The sequence below is a fragment of the Chiloscyllium punctatum genome, chromosome 16 (assembly GCF_047496795.1).
Source record: "Chiloscyllium punctatum isolate Juve2018m chromosome 16, sChiPun1.3, whole genome shotgun sequence".
Lineage (NCBI taxonomy): Eukaryota > Metazoa > Chordata > Chondrichthyes > Orectolobiformes > Hemiscylliidae > Chiloscyllium > Chiloscyllium punctatum.
Window position 1 is genome coordinate 7,756,886 of NC_092754.1, and position 18,034 is coordinate 7,774,919.

The window sequence follows — 18,034 nt, forward strand, 5'->3', positions numbered from 1 at the left end:
GGAGATTATATTGGAGCCTGTATAGAACTTTGATTAGGTCACATCTGGAGAGTACAGCCATAGAGTCATAGAGATGTACAGCATGGAAACAGACCCTTCGGTCCAACACGTCCATGCTGACCAGATATCCCAGCCCAATCTAGTCCCACCTGCAAGCACCCGGCCCATATCCCTCCAAACCCTTCCTATTCATATACCCATCCAGATGCCTCTTAAATGTTGCAATTGTACCAGCCTCCACCACATCCTCTGGCAGCTCATTCCATACACGTACCACCCTCTGTGTGAAAAAGTTGCCCCGGTGGGTCTCTTTTATATCTTTCCCCTCTCACCCTAAACCTATGTCTTCTAGTTCTGGTCGCCCTGACCCCAGGGAAAAGACTTTGTCTATTTATCCTACTGTGTGCAGTTCTGGTCACTCCACTGTAGGAAGAGTGTGATTGCACTGGAGAGGATATTACCTAGGATGGAGCATTTAGCTCTGAACAGAGACTGGATAAGCTCAGGTTGTTGTCTTTGAAGGAGAGAAGGTTGAGGGGGAACTGATTGAAGTGTATCAGATTGAGGGCCATAGACAAGGTGGATAGAAAGCAGCTGTTCCCTTTTGTTGAAGGGTCAAGAACAAGGGAGGTTTTGAGGGGATTTGAACCATTATTTCAGCCAGAGCGTGGTGGGGGTCTGGAACACACTGCCTAGGAGAGTAGTTGAGGCAGGAAACCTCACAATCTTTAAAAAGTACTTGAATGAACACTTGAAGCATCATAACATTCAAGGTTATGAGCTATGTGTGAGGAAGTGGGATGTGTATAGGTAGTATATGTTTAGCCAATGGGCTGAAGGTCCTTCTCTGTACTGTATGATTCTATAAACTGTGCTGCAGCAAAGGTATTTGGTGTTAGTGAAAAACTGTTGCAAGATTGGAAGAAGAAGAAATCTGCCCTGAAGAAGATGGCCAAGACTAAACAAACTGAGACCAGGGATCAGTCACTGGCCTGATTCTGAGAGGTAGGGATCAGATTGGGTGCTAGAAAATCATCAGAACAGTTACATGGTTATCTGAAATGCACTGCATATTTACACTTTTAAGTGGGCCAAATTAAATCCCAAATCTGTCCAAGATTTCAGAGTAGACAGGCAAGAGACTGGAAGCACACAGCAGGACAGGAAACATCAGGAGGTGGAGAAGTCAACGTTTCAGATGTAACCCTTCTTCTGGACTCCTGAAAGATTTCAAAGTGCCCATTGGTTATTGTAGTCATAGAATATATAGAACGTAAGGGCGGCACGGTGGCTCAGTGGTTAGCACTGCTGCCTCACAGCGCCAAGGACTCAGGTTCGATTCCAGTCTCGGGCAACTGACTGTGTGGAGTTTACACGTTCTCCCAGTGTCTGCATGGGTTTCCTCTGGGTGCTCCGGTTTCCTCCCACAGTCCAAGGATGTGCAGGTCAGGTGAAATGGCCATGCTAAATTGTCCATAGGGATAGGTGCATTAGTCAGGGGTGAATGTAGGGGAATGGGTCTGGGTGGGTTGCTCTTCGATGGGTCGGTGTGGACTTGTTGGTCCGAAGGGTCTGTTTCCACACTGTAGGGAATCTAATCTAATTATAAATATCTAGCGTCACATCAAAGGTTCAGAAACTACCAAAAGAGCTCTGCTAAACTTACCGGTTTCCAATAATTCATCTTCAGACAGTTCCAAAAACGCAAGCCTCATTATGCTGCATCAGCAACACTAATGAAATGCCCAGGACTTTGGATATGACAAGGAACTAGCCACTGGAGTGGAAAGGTTTGAAAATCATTCAAGTGAAATCTACAAGTTGAAAAGAAGACAAGGTTTATGGTTGAACTACTCTGCAAGTCTGATGGAACAAAAGTCAAGCCTGTGCTTGGATAACAATACTGAAAATCATGTAAAATCAAACAAAAAGCTGCAGGTAGTGAAGGTCAAAAGCAGACGTTGCTGGAGAAACCTAGCAGGTCTGGCAACATCTGTGGAGAGAGAAACAGAGTTAACGTTTTGAGTACAGTGACCCTTGTTCAGAACCAAAGTTCTGAAGAGGGTCGCTGTACTCAAAACATTAACTCTAGTTTTCTCCATGGATGCTGCCAAACCTCCTGAGCTTCTCCAGCAATTTCAAAAGGCCATAGATGAGTGCCTGTGGGTGAGTGCCTGAATAAGTCACTTGAGGAATATGCTCAGACTGTATGGAATAGTCAGGTGGTTATTGAAGGGAAAAAACCTTCACAGCATGAAAGAGTGGAAGTATGTTTACTGCCCCCGTTTGATGTCTCACTGGGTTTCATCATCAAGTTGTGGGATGTATCTCTGTCGTCAGATTGGGTGAAACATGATGTTTTGTTGTGAAAGGATGATTCTGAGTTAAGTCATCAGATCTGATCCAAAATGAGGTCCCCAAAATTATATCATCGGTGAAATGACTTGAATGAAATCAATGAAAGCTGTGCATCAGATGTTGAAATCAATGTGATTGATTTTTTTAATGCTTTGATTGTGGTTAATGTTAGTTCATTTCTCAAATTGGTTCAATAACATGCATCATATTGATTTTAATTTGACTACTGGTCGGGTTTTTCTCATGTTACAAAATAGTGACCACCTACACCACCACTGGTGGCTAACACTTTACGCACTACATGTAAGTTGACTGCTGCCCTTGGGAGGATTTTCCAAGACATCACAAGTTGACTTATACAAGAAGATCTTTAGTAATGAGTATAGTACAAGAAAATATGTTTAGAATTCAGACGTTTGAAGCAGCATTTGAGATTTGAAGGGAGTTGAATGTTGAAGGGGAGGTGAGTAGAAATTATTCCCATAAGACAATGGGCTCATGAAATAGAATATAAGGAGTTGATTTCATGGACATTTGCACTTTATTCTCTAGTTCTAAACATGGAGAGGTAGGATAAAAGAAAACAAGGTCACAAACTACAGTTTGATGTTGCACCACCTTCCTACTCCATCCTCAAAAAGCAAAAAAAGGACTTTTTCATTTAAATTAGGGTTTGAGCTGTTTGAGATGAAAGCATTACACAATTAATGCTGCAGGAAGCTGTGTCTGATAGACCCATTTGGACTTTTTCTTGTTCTGGATTTAATTGATTCTTAAATTTTTATTTTGTGCAATAATGTTGTCCTTAACTGTGTGAAGAGATTCAGAAACAAACATAACTCTGCTTTGCAGTTGTCTCTATCGAGGATCCTTTTGACCAAGATGATTGGGCAGCCTGGAAACAATTCACAGCTCAAACAACAATCCAAGTGGTTGGTGACGACTTGCTTGTGACAAATCCCACTCGTATTGCGAAAGCTGTTGCAGAGGGAGCCTGCAACTGCCTGCTGCTCAAAGTGAACCAGATTGGCTCCGTCACCGAGTCCATTGAAGCGTGAGTTAGTGTGTGTGTGAGTGCGCACACATGTGTACGTGGGTGTGTGCCTGTGTGTGTGTGTGTGTGTGTGTCAGTGAAGTTGGTTAGTTCAAGTGTCCAACCTGCTAATCCCACATTAACACATAATATGGATAACACGACTGGCATGGGTTCAGTTCCTGTTTCAGCCGACACTTGGATTCACCTTCTCACCTGTCCCATGCTTGATGTAGAGTGGTAGTGTTCAAGTTTATATTACCAATTGAGGATGGGAATATCAAATACTGGAGGGTGTAGGTTTAAGGTGAGGAGGAAACTTTTTTTTACACAGAGTGTAGTAGGTGCCTAGAACAACCTGCCAGGGGAGGTAGTAGACACAAAAAAAATACTGCAGATACTGGAATTCAAAGTAGACTAGCTAGAAGAACACAACAAGTCAGGCAGCATCAGGAGGTGAAGAAGCCCTTATTCTGAGTATAACCCTCCCCGTAACGTCGACTTCTTCAACTCCCGATGCTGCCTGGGAAGTGGTTGAAGCAGATACAACAGCAAAGTTTAAAAGGGGCATTTAGACAGACAAATGAACAAGCAGGGATTAGAAGCTTACAGACTGTGTAAGCAAATAGGATTATTTTAGAATCGCATCATGATTGGCATAGACATGGTGGGCCAAAGGGCCTGTTCCTATGCTGTACTGTTCTGTAATAGTTTCACTCTCTCTAATAGAGAGGCCTCTCTATGATCAATGGCTTATTACCTACCTATCTTATTTACTGTGGCAAAAGCTTCCCAGTTGTGCAGAAACACCCAGCTAGCAGAGAAGATCTTGGAAAAGGTGAGCAAAACTGGGCTCAGATTTGAGTGGAAGGGCACAGAGTCTACAGAGAGAATGTTCCAGAGTACATGATCTAAATGACTGAAGGTATGGCTACTACTGTCACAGTGCGGGGAGGCCGGAAGAACAGATGCCAGTATCTGAGAAATGGAAAATTCTGAAGCAGTCCAAGACCTTGGAGAGTCGAGAAGAGGCAGTGTCACAAAGGGATTTAAACGCACAGAATATTTAGGAGGATCTAGGGTACCAGGAGCCATTATGGTTCTGAAAATGTGTTGCTGGAAAAGCGCCGCAGGTCAGGCAACATCCAAGGAGCAGGAGAATCGACATTTCGGGCATGATCCCTTCTTCAGGCTCATGCCCGAAACGTCGATTCTCCTGCTCCTTGGATGCTGCCTGACCTGCTGCGCTTTTCCAGCAACACGTTTTCAGCTCTGATCTCCAGCATCTGCAGTCCTCACTTTCTCCTCGTCATTATGGTTCTGCAAGGACAGGAGTCCTGAATGTGCAGGGGAGGAGACTGGGTAGTCAAGGGCTAGCTTGGTCACTGTTCAAAACCTGCAGAATGAATAGCTAATCAGGGGAGAATTGCAATAGTCAAGTCAGAGGAATAAGATCATTTGAGATTTTTGGTTTTGTGAATAAAAACTGCAAAATTTTGCATCATACATCTTTCATGACTGCAGGACTACTGAACAATACTTAAAACATTGTTTCAGGTAGGTGCTGACTGTTCACAATTTGTAAAGCTTTGGGGAAGCCTGCCCTAGTTTCAGAAAGTAAACTTTTTGTGAAATTCTTTTCATGTTGAAATGTCAGAATGCACCAATTTGATTGTGTAAGGAGAGGCTTCGGGTAACGTACATTGTAATGAATCTAGAATTGTTGTATTATTTTTAAATGAAAGGTAACAGAGTAGCTTTTTTGGAAACTCTCCTGTTACATGTCCCTCACCTCTCCTAATATGAAATTGTATCACTGGCAAAATAACATAAGAAATAAGAGCATGAGTAGGTCATTTGGCCTAGATTAGAGTGGTGCTGGAAAAGCACAGCAGGTCAGGCAGCATCCGAGGAGCAGGAAAATCGACGTTTCGGGCAAAAGCCCTTCATCATAGCTTTAAATTAAGGGGGGGTAGATATAGGACTGATGTTAGGGGTAGGTTCTTCACTCAGCGAGTCGTAAGTTCATGGAATGCCCTGCCAGTAGCAGTAGTGGACTCTCCCTCTTTATGGGTATTTAAACGGGCATTGGATAGGTGTATGGAGGATAGTGGGTTAGTGTAGGTTAGGTGGGCTTTGATCGGCGCAACATCGAGGGCCGAAGGGCCTGTACTGCGCTGTATTCTTCTATGTTCTATGTTCTATCAGGAATGATGAAGGGCTTTTGCCCAAAGCATCGATTCTCCTGCTCCTCAGATGCTGCCTGACCTGCTGTGCTTTTCCAGCACCACTCTAATCTAGACTCTAATCTCCACTATCTGCAGTCCTCAATTTGCCTAAGTCATTTGGCCCGCCAAGCCAAGTTCACGATTAGAATATAAGTTCATAAGATATAGGAGCCATTCGACCCGATTAGGCCATTCGGCCCATCAGGTCTGCTCCGCCATTCAATCATGGCTGATGTGCTCCTCACCTCCATTTTCCTGCCTTCTCCCCATAACCCTTCAACCCATTACCAATTAAAAATCAGTCGAACTCCTCCTTAAATTTACTCACTGTCCCAGCATCCACCGCACTTTGGGAATAGCGAATTCCACGGATTCACAACCCTTTGGGAGAAGTAATTTCTCCTCCACTCTGTTTTAAATTTGCTATCCCCTTATCCTAAGACTTGGAATGCCCCACAAGAGGAAGCATCCACTCCACGCCTACTTTATCCATACATTTTATCACCTTGAATACCTCAATTTGATCTCCCCTCATTCTTTTAAAAAATTTTGGTTATGACCAATCTCGAACCTCAACCGCATTTTCCCAGCTGCCCCCATATTTTAGAGGAATTTGAGACATAGTATTCTCGAGTTCCAGGCTGATAAATATTCTGGGGAAATGAGTTTGAATGCTACCATGGCAGATGGTGAAATTTGAATTCAGTAAAAATCTGGAATTCAAAATTAGCCAAATGATGACCACATAGATTGTTTTTTTTTAAATCTGCTTCACTAGAGAACATAGAACATTACAGCGCAGTACAGGCCCTTCGGCTCTCGATGTTGCGCCAACCTGTGGAACCAATCTGAAGCCTATCTATCCTACACTATTCCATTTTCATCCATATGTTTATCCAATATCCATTTAAATGCCCTTAAAATTGGCAAGTCTACTACTGTTGCAGGCAGTGCATCCCACACCCTTCCTACTCTGAGTAAAGAAACTACCTCTGACCTCTGTCATCCCTCAGTTTAAACCTATGTCCCCTAGTGCTAGCCATCACCATCCGAGGAAAAAAGCTTTAGCTGTCTACCCTATTTTAACCCTCTGATTATCTTACATAATTTCTTATATGGAAGGAAATCTGCCATCCTTACCTGGTCTGGCTTACATATGACTCGAGATCTATTGCAAAGTAGTTGACTCTTGATTGCCCTCTGGAATGGCCTAGCAAACCATGCAGTTCAAGGGCAATAGGGATCATAATAAATGCTGGCCCAGCCAGCAATCCCCATGTCCTATGAATTAATAATAAAAACCCTTGATTCCCTGAGACCAAAAATCTTGTTGTCCCAGTCTTGAATGTTTCAAGGAGGGAGACTCCACAATCCCCTTGAAGCAGAGAATTCCAAAGATATATGACCCTCTGAGTGAAGTAACTCCACCTCATCTCGGTCCTCAATGAGCAGTCACCTCCTGAGACTGTGTCTCTGCAATTTAGATTCCCCTACCAGCAGGAGCACTCTGATAGCTTCTGCCCTTTTGAGCCCCTTCAGAATCTTGAGTGTTTCAGTGAGCTCGCCTCTCAGTCATTTAACAGCCAGCGATTGTCAACCTAATTTGCTCAGCCTGTAATTCTGTGAGCCTGCCTGCACCACACCGATGCAAGTAAACCTTTTAAATGTGGAGACCAAGTCTTCACAAAGCACCCAGGTGATATATCACTTCAGTGAATTGTTTAGCAAAGATTCAACTGCTCTATTTTCTTTAGGAGTTCACTTGCCAATTTGTAGTTTTTGCACACAAGATACCTTTTGGAAAGTGTCTTGAATTGCAGTTACTGGAAGGACAAAAGCTAAGTTATCAGTAGCAGGCAACAAAAATGGGCAGACAAGTTTTGTTCTTGGATAGAAGCCATATTGGACAGACTCCTGTAACAGATATCCACCTGAGATATTAATGGACATGTTTCTTTGCCAAGTATTTAATTGGATCTGCTGTGGCCTTCTATCATTTTTCCCCTTTGATTTTCCTTTCATTTTACTGAGTTTTTTTTCTTTTGTTAAGCCTTTGTTAGATTTGCAATGTAGTTTCAGTTCACGAGCCAATTTAGCTAGTTTGAGGTAAACTGTTTAATAATCCAAGATCAGGGAGTTTGTGGAAAGAAATCTGACAAACTTGCTTTGTGGGCTCTATATCTTTACTAAATAATTCTAAATTATGATTAGCTTTGGATAGTTCAGTTGGCTGGATGAACTTTTTGTGATGCAGAGTGATGCCAACAGCATGGATTCAATTCCTGCAGAAGCTGAGGTTACCATGAAGGACTCTCCTTCTCAACCTCTTCCCTCACCCAAGGCATGGTGACTCTCTGGTTAAACCACCACCAATTGTCTCTCTCTAACAAGAGAGCAGCCTAGGGTCTGGTAAGATTATGGCGACTTTACCGAAGTGCCATTAACAAGAATTCACCATGTGTTGGCCATCTGTTTCACTGAGCTCAATCAAGAGAAGATTTGAGTAAAAATAAAAGGCACCCAGCTCTTGGCCAGCCTTGAGTTTATCAGTCCTGATCTTTCACTGTTTGGAACTTGCAAATCTAGAATTGGAGCATTTCTTTATATTTGACTCAAAGCAATCTAACCATTTGAATGAAAACTAACTTATCTTCAATTTCTTGCCATCCGCAGTATCTCTGGGTACTTTGCAATTTAAGCTTTGCACAAAGTTAAAAATCACACAAAACCAGGTATAGTCCAACAGGTTTATTTGGAAGCACTAACTTTCACAGCACTGCTCCTTCATCAGGTGGCTGTCTGAAAGCTAGTACTTCCAGTTAAGTCTGTTGAACTATAAGCTGGTGTTGTGTGATTTTTAACTTTGTACACCCCAGTCCAACACCGGCATCTCAATATCATAAGCTACGCACAGTCTGGTTCTGCTTCATATCTATTGCAGCCCAAGGCTAGAAATAAACTCCAGGCAGGAGCCAGACGTATCAGATGTTGAGTATTAAATAGACTGTTGGAACTCCTGTCAGCTTCATAACTTGCAATGCTATTTAAATGAGTCCAGGCAACCCTGAGTAGCAGTAGGTGCAGTTGACGTGTGTTGGTCTTAATAGGATCAGCTTTCTAACCTGTTTGCTGTACAGGCAGTTACTGATGGCCAGGTGGCTAAAGGTGCCACCTAGTGGTAATACTTACCATTGGGTTTGTACTGAATCATCTCAACCCTTGGTCAAAAACTGCAGGAATCCATGTAAAGCTCTGTTAACTCACTTTTTAGATTAGAATCAGTCTAAACATTATGGCACAGACAACAGAACACAGGGGGCTAACACCTTCAACATCTTAGATTAGATTACTTACAGTGTGGAAACAGGCCGTTGAGCGCAATAAGTCCACACCGACCTTTCGAAGAGCCACCCATCCAGACCCATTCCCCTACATTTACCCCTTCACCTAACACTGCGGGCAATTTAGCATGGCCAATTCACCTAACCTGCACATTTTTGGACTGTGGGAGGAAACCGGATCACCTGGAGGAAACCCATGCAGACACGGGGAGATTGTGCAAACTCCACACAGACAGTTGCCTGAGGCTGGAATTGAACCCGGGTCTCTGGCGCTGTGAGGCAGCAGTGCTAACCACTGTGCCACCCACTTTTTTTTTAGACGCTGGGGTTTTTTTTATTTTGCCTTTTGTAATCTTAGGATGTTTCAAATTATCTTACAGCCAATGTTATATTAGGTTAGATTCCCTACAATGTGGAATCAGGCCCTTCGGTCCAACCAGTCCACACTGACCTTCCAAAGAGTAACCCACCCAGACCCACTACCCTCTGACTAATGCACCTATCGCTATGAGCAATTTAGTATGACCAAATTACCTGACCTGCACATTTTTGGACTGTGGGAGGAAACCCACACAGACACAGGGAGAATGTGCAAACTCCATACAGACAGTCGCCCGAGGCTGGAATCGAACCTGGGACCCTGGTGCTGTGAGGCAGCAGTGCTAACCACTCAGCTATCGTGCCACCTTAATGTGCCATCTTAACATCTTATCTGGGCTGACATCAATTATTACAGTTAACCTGAGAATGTAACTTTTTTAAAAAAAGTTTTGTGATTTACCTATGAAATAAGTGAAACCATCATGGTCATTCTAACAGATGAGAGACTTAACAAATAATCAAGGTATTTTTCAATGTATAATTTCAGTTACATCACACTGCAAACTTTTGCTATAAATTCTGACTCTTACAGTTGTGTACTCCACAACCAACTCATGGAGGAGCAGTGCTCCGAAAGCTAGTGCTTCCTAATAAACCTGTTGGACTGTAACCTGGTGTTGTGATTTTTAACCTTGTCGGCATATGGGAGCAGTCTCGGTGCCTTTTAGGTGCGGGAAGAAAATAAACAAACTGGGAGCCACCTTCTGAGTACAATTGGTAATCCTGGCAGGAAAGTAAGTGGAAACTCGCTACAGACTCCATCTAGCCATTGATAAGACAACTACTGCAGTGTGATCCAGGCCCAGGCTAGGCAAGGAAAGAAAGTAAAATCTAAAAACAAAATGCTCTTAAACATTTAGTTGGGAAAAGGATTTTACAAAATGGGTTCTCTGGGCTTGACCACAGAACTTGATTGTAAGGTTGCACTTCAACCAACACTAGTGGATAGCTTTGGAAACAAAGCTTGGAATACAAAATAAAAACCGAAAGGACCGCAGATGTTGTAAATCAGAACCAAAACAACAGGCATGGCTGGAAAAGCTCAGCAAGTCTGACTCGCTTCTGTTAAGAGAAATCAAAGTTCATATTTTGGGTCTGGTGACCCTTCCTCAGAACTGATGGTAGTTAGGAAAATGTTGGTTCATGTGGAGGAGATAAGATGGGGGAATGGATAACGAGAAAACAATAGCTCGGGATGGAGCCCAAAAAGAGAGAAGAACAGTCGGACAGACAAAGGAGTTGATAATGATCTGGCTGGGAGGGTGAATCGCTGTTAATGGAGACTGTTAGTGGCTAACAGTAGATAGTGTGCAATGGCAAGCTATGTGATAACAAGGCCATGTGTATGGGGTAGGGGGCTAGGAAATGGGGGAATTCAGGCCCTAAAATCATTAAACTTGGTACTGAGTCCAGAGATAACTGCTGCCAGAGGAAATGGTGGAGGCTGATACAATTGCAACTTTTTTGAATATAAATATTTTTATTGTAAAGCTTTTTTAAATCTTTTATAAAACATTTATAAAAAAGACAAAAAAACCATCAAAACAGAAAAAAAGTACCAAGAACAAGGCCATAACATCGTACCATTGTTACTAAACAACCCACTATTCTACTAAATCAAACCTATCAACTTAACCAAAAAATAAACTACAAACATATTGAATAAATACTAGTTTAAATTACATTCGAGTTACTTAAATGTCTTACTACTATATACAATTGCAACATTTAAAAGGCATTTGGATGGGTATATGAATAGAAAGGATTTGGAGGGATATGGACAGGGCTATCAGGTTGGCATGGATATGTTGGACCAAAGGGTCTGTTTCTGTGCTGTACATCTCTGAGTCAAGAGTGTAGCGCTGGAAAAGCAGAGCAGGTCAGGCAGCATCCGAGGGGCAGGAAAATCGACATTTCGGGCAAAAGCCTGTGAAGAGCAGGTTAAAATGCTGCTTCACCTGGAAGGTAGTTGGGCCTTTGAATACTGAGGAAGGAGGAGGTAATTGGGAGGGTTGCAGGGAAAGGTGCTGTGGGGCTGCGGGGGATTGTTGGGAGTGAAGGAAGAGTGGACCAGGGTGTCCCAGAGGGAACGGTCCCTGCAGGAAACTTAAAACAATTGCCATAAACTCATAGAGATGTACAGCACGGAAACAAACCATTCGGTCCAACTTGTCCATGCTGACGAGATATCCTAAATTAATCTAGTCCCACTTGCCAGGACTTGGCCCATATGCCTCTGAGCCCTTCCAACTCATATACCCATCCAGATGCCTTTTAAATGTTGTAATTGTATCAGTCTGTAGCACTTCCTGTGGCAGCTCATTCCATACACGCTCCACCCTCTGTGTGAAAAAGTTCCTCCTTAGGTCCTTTCATCTTTAACCTATGCTCTATAATTTTGGACTCCCCTACCCTGGGGAAAACACTTTAATTGTTCACCCTATCCATGTCCCCCATGATTTTATAAACCTCAGTAAGGTCACCACTCAGCCTCTGATGCTGCATGGAAAATAGCCCCAGCCTATTCAGCTGAGTCTGAAATCAATGAAACTTCTACTGATCGGGACAAAACCAGGAACTTTAAGATCCTGCCACAGTGCTGTTTCTGGACGTGGCCAGCAATGATAACTCGTGAAGCATGGAACAAATCCAAGTGTGATTGAAGGGCCTCATGTAGAGTAAGGTCAGAGGAGTGACATGACCCTCTCCTGTCAAGGACATGAATACAGGTCATTCTGCTTTAACGCGTGTTTCATTCATGCAAATTCTCTTTAATACGATTGACAAATTGGGAACACCGTTTCTAAAGCATGAAGTTTTAAAACATGTATTGGTTATACCGTGATTCTGGCCCCCATTTGTTTAAATGGTGCTGCTATTATGCAATTTTCTTATAACACGGAATTGCACGAGAATGGAACTACTGTGTTATAGTGGAACTGATTGGAACTTTATGACAATCTAGCATGTTTCATGTATTTGTATCCTGGTACCTTGTCACCAATTTACCATGATCTCATTGATTTTACAACATGCCATAGTGGGATTTGAATACAGGGTTGATGATATCAGTACGATGAACTTTAGACAACCTCTCCCTTTATCATCCCCTTTATTTCTTAACAGTAATTGCTGAAGTAAATGTTTAAAGTGGATTCCTTGTGCATCGATATTCTAATTGGTTGCACTGATTGTTTTTTCTCTCCCTGTCAGATGTAAGCTGGCCCAGTCAAATGGATGGGGTGTAATGGTGAGCCATCGTTCTGGAGAGACTGAAGATACTTTCATTGCTGACCTGGTTGTTGGGCTTTGCACTGGACAGGTAAGCTCAAAGGATCAGCAAGTCATTAACGATTTAGCTGTGCAGGAGATGGAAAGGCAGGTTGCGAGACGGATACAAGCAGTTTACAAAGAGATATTCATCGGTTAGGTAAGTGGGCAAAAGGTTGTGAGAAAATGTGAAATTGCTCATTTTGGAAGGGAGAACAAAGTAACAGAATATTACTTAAACAGAAAAACTGCAACACAAAAGGACTTGGGGTGCAGGGAGTCTGGTGCATAAAACACAAAGCTAGCACAGAGGTGCAGTGGGGAATCGGCAAGGGCTCAGGGAATGTTGACTCTTATTTCAAGGGGGTTGGAGTGTAAGAGGAGGGAAGTCTTCCTGCAACTGTACAAGGTGCTGGTGAGAACACACCTAGAGCACTGTGAGCAGTTTGCTCCCCTTCTTTAAGGGAAAATATTACTCCATTGGAGGCAGTTTTGAGAGGGTCCACTCAGATAGTTCCCTGGAATGGATGGATTGTCTTATGAGCCAAATGTTAAACAAGTTGGGACTCTACTCACTGGAGTTTAGAAGAATGAGAGGTGATCTCACTATAATACACTGGATTCTTAAGTGCTGAGAGGATGTTTCTCCTCATGGCAAAGTTGAGGACCAGAGGGCATTGTCTCAAAATAAAGGGGTCAAGAGTGTGGTGCTGGAAAAGCACAGCAGGTCAGGCAGCATCAGAGAAGCAGGAGAATTGACGTTTCAGGCAAAAGCCCTTCATCAGGATTCCTGACCTGCTGTGCTTTTCCAGCACCACAGTCTCCAGCATCTGCAGTCCTCACTTTTGCCTTCAGAATACAGGGGTGCCAATTTAAGACTGAGATGAAAAGAAATTTCTTATCTCAGAGGGCTGTGTGTCTTTAGAACTCCTAACTACAAAGAGTTATAGGGGCAGAGTCCTTGTGGATATTTAAGACTAAGATAGTTAGGTAAATAGATTGATTCTCAATCAGTAGGAAAATCAAGGGTTAAGGGTAAAGGGCAGGAAAATAGACATGAGGAATGTCTGATCTGCCATGATCCTGTTGGATGGTAGAGCAGGCTTGAGGGGCTGAATCATGTTCCTGTTTCTTATGGTGATAGCAGAATTGAAGAGCAGTGCTTTTGTCCAGGACAAATCCGAAATACAATCAATAAGACGTTCCCTTCGACTGCCATTTGACAAAGTTATCAAGCCTTCACTTGGGTCTGTTGATAAATTCCCAACTTTTTTAAAGTTAAAGATTATCTTAGGTTTTTTTGTTTCATCACTGGGAAAATTGAAAATGTGGTGAAAGTCACTCAAGTTGAATTGAAATATATTGAATTTTTGATGTCTTCTCAGATCAAGACTGGAGCTCCTTGCAGGTCGGAACGCCTGGCTAAATACAATCAGTTAATGAGGTAAAGAGTTTCAAAATTTACACGTATGGTTTGTCAAGATCATGAGATCAGTCTAACGCATAATATCCAAGATTGTATGTGGCTGGTTTTTGAGATTGGCTTTGTTTTAATGTCATGGGCAGCGAGTAGGTAACAGTACATTGCCACCCATTTACACATTTCTTGATTTGTTATTTAAGTAGCTTTAGGCTCATCCACCCAGCTTGTGGAAAGGATAATCAGGCAGGACATAAATCAATCCAACGGGAAAAAATAAAATTGGCTAGTTTTTTGCAATATGCTCTTTTAGCTTCATCTTCACACCGTTTAGATAAAGTTAAAAATCACACAACAGGTTCATTTGGAAGCACTAGGTTTCGGAGTGCTGCTTCTTCATCAGGTGATTGTGGAGAATAAGATCATAAGATACAGAATTTATAGCAAAAGGTTATACTGTCATACAGTGATATATTGAACAAACCTGAATTGTTAAGTCTTCCATCTTTTAGAATGCAGGTTTTGGTTCATTAATATATAAATCCCAAGAACTTTTGGAATTTACAGATTGACTTAAAAAAAGTTTGTGGATTTATTTCTGGGAGGGAGGCTATTTGAAATTGAAGAACTCCGTGTTGAGTCCTCCAGGCTGTAGGCTGTCCAGCGGGGTGGGGAGATAGTGTTCCTCCAGTTTGCAGTCTGATTCACTGTGGCAGTGGAGGAGGCCAGGGATGATCATGTCAGAAAGGGAGTGGGAAGGGGAATTAAAATGGGCATTGACTGGGAGGTCAGGTCAGCCCCTGTGAGCCTGCCTGAGATACTTGGTGAAACGTTCCCAGAGTTTAGCAAGAGTGAAATAAAACTAATATTAAAAAGGGGGCTGGCGGGAAGTTGGAGTGAAGCTGGAAAAGTGACTTTTTTGACTCAAAGCTATCAATTTAGGGTGGCACGGTGGCACAGTGGTTAGCACTGTTGCCTCCCAGTACCAGAGACCCGGGTTCAATTCCCGCCTCAGGCGACTGACTGTGTGGAGTTTGCACATTCTCCCCATGTCTGCGTGGGCTTCCTCCGGTTTCCTCCCACAGTCCAAAGATGTGCAGGTCAGGTGAATTTGCCATGCTAAATTGCCCGTAGTGTTAGGTAAGGGGTAGATGGGCGGGTTGCGCTTCGTTGTGGCCTTGTTGGGCCGAAGGGCCTGTTTCCACACTGTAAGTAATCTAATATCTTTCACTAGAAAGTTTGCTGAGTTGCTGAAGTCCAACCCTAAAGCTTTAAGAATCTTAAATTTAAAGACAACTAAAATTTATCAAGAGTAACAATGGTTTGGGTGAAAATGTGTAAGCAGGGCTTGTATGGGTGATTGATAATCTGTCTCTTTATCACTGATTTCATTTGCAATTGAATTGTAGAATGGTTACAGCACAGGAGAATGCCATTCAGTTCATTGTGTTCGTGCCAGCCTTTTGTGAGGGAAGTTGACCAGAACACCAGAAAAAAGTCATGCTCCTCTTTGATTTTCAATTGAACAGGGAGCTGTGATCGTGGTTTAGCATCTAATCCAAAGGAGACAATTGAGCACTGGAGCTAGCATGATTTCCTGTTCCGGTCATAAACATGTCTTGCCAAACTGATGTGTTCAGTCAGATTATTTGCCAATTGAACCAAGTTACTGAGACCATTGGGTTCAACTAGTCTCAACTTAGCTGAGTGGATGGCATAGTAGTTAGCACTGCTGCCTCATAGTGCCAGATACCTGGGTTCAATTCCAGCCTTGGGTGACTGTCTGTGTGGGTTTCCTCCCACAGTTCAAAGATGTGCAGGCTAGGTGGGTTAGCCATGGAAAATGTAGGGTGAGTCTAGGTAGATGTCCTTTTGGAGGATAGTTGTGGACCCAATGGCCTGCTTCCACACTGTAGGCATTCTATGAATTAACTGGTCTCTAGTAAGTGAGTTGTAGAGTTTCAACAATTACACTCTGTTTACCCTAAGGATGGGAACGGGAAAAACCAGACAGATTTCCTTTCCCTTACAGACGATGATCTGTTTTGTAAAGGCTTTGCTGATCCATCCTGTTCTCCTTTGCACATGTAACCGTCTGGTTTGGACAAGATAAAGCCAAGTGACTATAGTTGAGCATGTAAAATGGGAAAGCTACCAGATGGCACGTGGTCACCGATGAAGCCATATCTGAAAATATTGCTGATTTTAGTTTGTGTCAGAAAATCTTGTCCACTGGGGCATGGCTCTTGTTCAGAGCAGAGACAGCATAAGGAGAATATTTGATGGATATATTTAAAATCATGTAGGTTTCAGACAGTATTTTTATATTTGCTCTATTTTCACTGGCTGATAGTCAGAGGACAAAGATTTGTGGTAATTGGCAAAATACCCAGTCGTGACACAAAGGGGAAAAATTGTTTGTGTGAGGGCTGGTTAGGATTTGAAGAACACTTCCTGAGAACCTGATGGAAACCAGTTCACTAATAGCTTACAGAAAGGAATTGGATAAATATTTGAAGAAGTAAACGTTCACAGGGATATTGAGAAAGAGAATGAAATTGCAGGGATACAGAGGAAAGAGAGTGGGTATGGGACAAACTGCAATGCTTTCCAAATGAACCAGATTAGACTCTAATGGAACAAGTGCCTTCTTTTTGTGCAATCCCATTCTACGATTTGTGAATTTAAATTTCTTGTTTGACCTACTAATCTGCATTCCTAATTGTACATTCTTGTATTAATCATTAACATATATGGTACAAGTGTTTCAGTGACCTTCAGTTGGGCAAATGTATAATTAGAAATTAGGTTACCCTTAAGCTATTGCTTGTGACTCCTTGCTGGATGGTTTTGGCAGCTGCCATTTCATCAAACAGCAGTGAATGAATAGGATTTATTCAGAATTGCTTTCATTGCTCCTTTCATTGCTTTAATTCTGAGCCCTTTGCAATTGTGCTGCAGTATGAAGACTGTAATGCTGGTAGATGACAGCACCTTTAGTAAAATGTTCACTTGTCACTAAAACTTCTTTCAACAGAATTGAAGAGGAGCTCGGGCAGATGGCTTGCTTTGCTGGCAGAAGTTTCCAGAACCCTCTTGCCAAATAAACCGGGGCAGCATGTTTTCTGTCAACAATAACCAGTGTTTAGAGCAGCTTTCACTTTGTTCCTCCTGTACCAGCAGAATTGATGTTTGTTTTTGTACTGTCACTGTTGCAGAATTACTGTTCTAGTAGCGGAAAGGGAAATGTGTCAAGTTTTTTGATGTGTTCCTTTCTCTAGAAGAGACAAAATAAATGCTAGGTTTAAATCATCACGTGCATTTGCTGTGCTTAACACAAAAGGCACTCCAGATGTTGAATATTAATGAATTAAATGTTCCTGCTTTTGTGATGTTGCATTTGTTCGGTTAAGAATCTCTGTGAATACATTCTCAAAAAGCTTTTCTAATTGAGATTGCACTCATCATCATCTCCATTGTGGTTGGCCCATTTGGGAAGAAGGGTCTGACACAAGGATTGCACTTAGTTTGGTCAACAGTCCAGGTTTAAGCAGCTGATCTCAAATTTTCTCCCCACTTGCTCCGTGATGACCTGGACATCCAGCTTGTTGGCCTTCACATCAGCCAGGCTTGGCTCTGATGTCCTTCAGGGTTGATCATCCTGCCACCACAGCCTGTCTAAATTGTGGGCAAGAAACCAGAAACCTGGGATCTGAAGTACATGGAGGCTGAAAGGTAGCCCAGCAGCCAGATTGCCAGTTTCTCGGTGCCATCCCAGCTCTGGGTCATTTTAACAGTGGCAACATTCGGGTGTGTCAGGGATACCCACCAGGTTGCTGGTCAGGGCTTTAATGCAGAGTATTAACGACACAAAAGCCACTCTGTATATCATGTCTGCACCTTCCTCCCTCTGGCGAGCAGTATGATTTAGTGCCATTCTCCTGCCTTTTCCCCATATAACCCCCCCTCACACGCACACACACACAAACACACACAGACATGC

The 18,034-nt window shown here is 42.7% G+C and overlaps 1 protein-coding gene across 1 annotated transcript in view; it reads left to right on the forward strand.

Moving 5' to 3' along the window:
- Window positions 1-17,430, forward strand: part of eno1a (enolase 1a, (alpha)) — a 72,070-nt gene extending 54,640 nt beyond the window's left edge. The window contains 4 exon segments of the mRNA XM_072586149.1: window positions 3,211-3,412; window positions 12,555-12,663; window positions 13,997-14,055; window positions 17,069-17,430. Coding sequence (XP_072442250.1) covers window positions 3,211-3,412; window positions 12,555-12,663; window positions 13,997-14,055; window positions 17,069-17,138 — 440 coding nt within the window. The 3' untranslated portion in view covers window positions 17,139-17,430.
- Window positions 17,431-18,034: the final 604 nt, after the last annotated feature.